The 5,152-nt window shown below is 42.1% G+C and overlaps 1 protein-coding gene across 1 annotated transcript in view; it reads left to right on the forward strand.

Annotated features, from left to right (window-relative positions):
- Positions 1-3,112, forward strand: part of CORO2B (coronin 2B) — a gene marked incomplete in the record, with an annotated part of 17,476 nt that extends 14,364 nt beyond the window's left edge. The window contains 3 exon segments of the mRNA XM_015811925.2: positions 743-833; positions 2,092-2,231; positions 2,508-3,112. Of these exon segments, the coding sequence (XP_015667411.1) occupies positions 743-833; positions 2,092-2,231; positions 2,508-2,645 (369 nt within the window).
- Positions 3,113-5,152: the final 2,040 nt, after the last annotated feature.

Below are 5,152 nucleotides of genomic sequence, written 5' to 3' on the forward strand. Positions count from 1 at the left end.
GGAAGACTAAATCTTTGGTTCCGGTGACCAACCCAGATTAGATCATGCCACATTATCCTGGGACACGTACATTCGCCTTCATGGAATCACGTGAAGTTGAAAGTAAAAGTTATATGTAAAACCGATCAGAATGATAGCGATGTTTAATGAGATGTGGGATTAACAGCTCCTGCCCAGCTTCAACAGAAAAGGGCAGCATCAAAGAACGTAACAGAATATTGCTCATAATAGAACAGACCTCCTTTAAATGACCTCTTGGGAGGAATGTGAGGTCTGCTTGAAAGCCAATGTCCTTGAAGGTTGCTCGATTACCGCTCTGGTGCCTCCTTTCTCTAGCAGTGCACTTGAGTTAAGGAAACACTCAGAAATTCCAGTTGTTTGTGTATCAGAAAGGACCTGGGAGTTAGACCTGTCCAGGAGAAAAGCAGTTCAGTCCAGTATGTGAAAATGTATATCCAGGCACTGGATTCAATCTTACTAATGACAGTCAAATTGGTATGCTTGAAAATATTGGAATGCACACTTCTTCCCAAATGGCTGTCTGAAAAAAAAAATCAAAACTCCCCACTACAATGAAATGGCCGTAACTTGTTCCTCTTGGGGAGGGATTGCCACTGTAGGAGAAAGGGCTCAACCGTTTTGGTTTAATTATCCTCAATGCAAATCTCTTTTGGAGTTTAACCTAGCAAATTGGAACCAGCTTAGGGTTTCAGACAAGTTGTTTCTCTTCTTTCTGATTTAGTCTGAAACATACCAGGAAGATATCTACCCAATGACTCCGGGTCCGGAACCTGCCCTCGCCCCAGACGAGTGGCTGAGTGGAATGAACAGGGGTGAGCATGTTGGCACCTGCAGCTGATCTTCTGGCCTTTGCCTCATCACGCATAACCTGAGCTGAACCGTCTTGCATGGTCAAGGTTTTAGGAAGATTCTAGGGTCAACTGCATTTAAAAAATAGTTCCAGATTTGTCATCAAGGGAAGAATTGTAAAAATATGCTGATATTCCTAGTATTTTCAAATATAAGACTTCTAATATATTATGTCAATACCTGTTCAAGATAAGAGTTAAAGAATAGGAAAAATTTGTTGAAAGTGAGAACAATTGATTAATTGAATCAATGGAACAGCTTGGAGCTTTCCAAGAGAAATTTCCTCACAGTGAGAACAATCAACCAGTGGAACTGCTTGCCTCTAGAAGTTGTGGAGGTTTTCAAGAAGAGATCGGACATCCATTTGTCAGGGATGCAAGGGGGGTGGGCTAGAAGGCCTTGCCGTTCCCTTCCAGCCCTGTGATGCTCTGTGTCTACCTCTTCCAGGATTCATACCTTCCTCTGAACCAGCTTGGTGATTACTTTAGTCTGTGTTGTCCCCTCTGAATGGGGGCAATTTCAAACCATGCTTTTCTTCAACACTCTATAATCATTAAAAAGAAATAAAATTTTTAAGATTTTTTTTATCCCATTGTTATTTTTTTATAAATAACTCATTGGTGAGCATATCTAAATTCCCTCCTCCTCCTGTTTTCCCCACCACAACCCCATGAGCCCAAATCACCCATTTATATGGGCAGCCCCTGGTCAGTGGAGGACCAAATAAATCCCTTTTTAATTATTTTCCACAAACAATATTTTATGCAATCGACTCAGCATCTTCCCTAGTACCAGGACAATCTGCTAGTCTGGCTCTCCTGAGAACAAGGCCTAGAAATCTCAATGGAGGGGGGAGTAGATGTCAAGCTACTCATCATTCTGGGTAATTGAGAATGCCTGCATCACCAAGCAACAAGGATCCTAATAACAGGAGGAGCTTAAAAAAACAGATAATATAGATAGCAGCCATGTCAGCTTCAAAATTATGGGGAATGGTGGAGTAGTTGCCACAGAGAACTGGATCTACAGGTTGATAATTCCAGAAGTCATGACATGCATTCATAATGAATTTGGAAAATAGAAGTCCCCCCCTTCAATTGTATGTGGACATTGTGCTGCTGGTAAAAATAATAGTCCTAAGAGTGGAGGCTCTGGTATCTCCTATTTTTTATTGTCCCATTGGTGCCTGTCCTGAGATGTGAGTTTTATATTGTTTTTCAGATCCCATATTGATGTCTTTAAAGGAAGGCTATAAGAAAGAGTCCAAAGTAGTTTTTAAACCACCAATAAGAGCGAAGAAGAGCATTGTTGTTAATGGGATAGATCTCTTGGAAAATGTGCCTCCCAGAACAGAGAACGAGGTAAGGAACAGCCCTTGTGCTCTCTCCGATCCGGATTCTCCATCCGTGAACCTGGGCAAGTCCACCGGGCCGTGTCTGGACTGCCGGAGGCTTGCAGGTTGGTCCCCAGCAGTTCCATTCCTGTCCATGCAAAGCGAAATTTCCCAGGTTCTCTGGGAACAGGTGATCCAAGGCTACAGAGGGGGCCGTCTCGGATCCTGCGGCACAAGGGCTGCAATTGTTCCAACCTATTCAGTCTCACACTCGATCCTTTTCTGTTTCTTGTCTTACATGAAGCTCCTCCGAATGTTCTTCCGGCAACAAGACGAGATCCGTCGACTGAAGGTTGAGCTTTCGCAGAAAGACATCAAAATCCGACAGCTACAGTTGGAATTGAAAAACTTGCGCAATAGCCCCCAAAACAATGGACTCTGAAGGATTTTTTTTAACACAAACTCTTTGTTTATACCCACTCTTTAATTTTACTGTATCAACTTAACACGTGATATGAGCCAGAGACCCTGTGCCAGCACACGGGTACACCTGCTAACTGGAAGCCTGTTCTCCTGTGGTCATTGCCTAGCACTAAAAAGTTATTTGTATGATTTAACTTGAGAACTACTGCATGAAAAGGCAAGGGACGTATATATTCCAAATTCCTCTTGAAGTAAGTAGGAGTGTACTGCTATTTGTCGTTCTCTCAAAATTACAAAATCATTTTTCATTCCTGATTATTCCAGGGATGAAAAAACAAAATACTGTAAGCTCAGATGAAAGCAACTGAATTCATTATTACTTACCTTTGTTTTCCTGAGTAAAGTATGGCTGATAAACAGTGAGTGTGCAATTGAAATGCAAGCTCACTACACTGAACAGAAATCTGGAGGAGCCCAGGGAACACCCTTCTCCCTGGGAACTGTCCNAACCAAGCTGAGAGAGCATCAAGAACTCCGTGGTCTCTTTCTTCTGTCACGATATATTTCATCAAAGTCATTCCAAGCTCCTTTTCTTTTAGTCAGTGTTTTTCAGAGCTTCTCTCTCGCCATGTTTTTTTCAGTTTAGTTTTCCAATCTTCATCTTTCCTGTCTTTATTCCCACTTCCTTCCTGCCCCAACAGACTTGATAACTCTCAAGGTTTCCTTTCACTGATGTGGGACTGATTCCTTTTCCTCCTTCAGTGGAGGATTTATGAATAGAAGAACAATAATTCAGCCAATGTAGGAGAAGGAGAGGCAGGGCCTGGGAGTGAAATCAAGAGAGAAATAAGCCTAGAGTCATTATGTTGCCACAAACGGTCCAAGTCCAGCCCCTCCCAAATCCCATTAACTCTTATCAAGCACCAATTTAGTGCTGTTAGTTGACTACATTCTTGTGAAGAGGCATGAGCAATAAATCAGCTTAACTGGAACTTAATGCTTAGTCCTGATACTTGTGCTTGCAGTCAGGAACTGAATCAGCTGTGCTGATTCAACATAGAACCTGTAGTTCCAGTTCCAGTTCAAAAGTAAGGGAACACTAAATGACAGTAAAAAAAAACCTGAAGAGAATTATTGTGGGGCTGCTATGATGCCATATCAAAAGATGTGGTCACAACTCAGACAGAAATTTTTCATTAAGTCCTGTTTCCTTAAATTTTATACATGCAGGAGTAATGCCGAAGCACGGCCTGGATGTATCTGCATGTGAGGTGTTTCGATTTTACAAGCTCGTCACACTGAAAGGATTAATTGAGCCAATCTCTATGATTGTACCGAGGAGAGTGAGTAATTAGACGGAGTCTTTTCTGCTTTCAGCTGTGAGCCCAGGGTGTCTGCAGAGGGGTGTGTGTGTGTGGGGGGTGTCAAATAAGTAAAGATGGCAATTGCATCATTTTAATTTATGTTTATGCTATTTTCAATTATTCTTGTGGGTTTGGTCTGTTTATTATTTATTTATTAAATTAATAAGCCACCCATCTCACCGATAAGGTGCCTGTTATCTACCCATGGGATAAACTGAATTGCAGATAGTCCTTAACTTACAACATTTAGTGACCGTTCGAAGTTACAACAGCACTGAAAAAAGTGATCAATGACCATTTTTCACACTTACAACATCCCCACGGTCACGGGATTAAAATTCAGATGCTTGGCAACTGACTGGTATTTATGACGGTTATGCAGGGTCACGGGGTCACCCTTTATAACCTTCCCACAAGCAAAGTCACTACTAACTTAGCAACCGCAGTGATTCACTTAACAACTGTGGCAAGAAAAGTTGTAAAATGAGGCAAAATTTACTTAACAACTGTCTCATTTAGCAACAGAAATTTTGGGCTCAGTTCCATTTTTGGATCATTTCTCTTCCGGTGCGACAAACCCAAATATCTTCTGCTGAGATTCCATCATCTTGATTTCTACTTCAGGTTAGAGATAAAGGGAGTTGCCACTTTCCCACCTGCTCACAGCAGAGGCTTTTAGAGGAAGGGAAAGGCCAGCCTTCCTCCTTTTCATCTTCCTCTTGCTCATCAGTATTTTTATTGTGGTCAGTGGTCTTTATGTATCCAAACTGAGAAATTGAGAAAACAGATCAAGCAAGAAAACTGCCACACATCTTGGATAAAACATGACAAAACTGGGCCACACTTAAGTGAATGGAATCAGGATCCAGTCTGGGTTGATCACCGGGACCAGGGAACTGGCAGAACGTGACACTCGAGAGAGGCGTTCCCTGAGGCTGGGCCCCAGCACGAGTCCAAAATCTCGGAAGACTAAATCTTTGGTTCCGGTGACCAACCCAGATTAGATCATGCCACATTATCCTGGGACACGTACATTCGCCTTCATGGAATCACGTGAAGTTGAAAGTAAAAGTTATATGTAAAACCGATCAGAATGATAGCGATGTTTAATGAGATGTGGGATTAACAGCTCCTGCCCAGCTTCAACAGAAAAGGGCAGCAT

The sequence above is a fragment of the Protobothrops mucrosquamatus genome, unplaced genomic scaffold (assembly GCF_001527695.2).
Source record: "Protobothrops mucrosquamatus isolate PMUCROS unplaced genomic scaffold, P.Mucros_1.0 scaffold56, whole genome shotgun sequence".
In the NCBI taxonomy this organism is placed as follows: Eukaryota; Metazoa; Chordata; class Lepidosauria; order Squamata; family Viperidae; genus Protobothrops; species Protobothrops mucrosquamatus.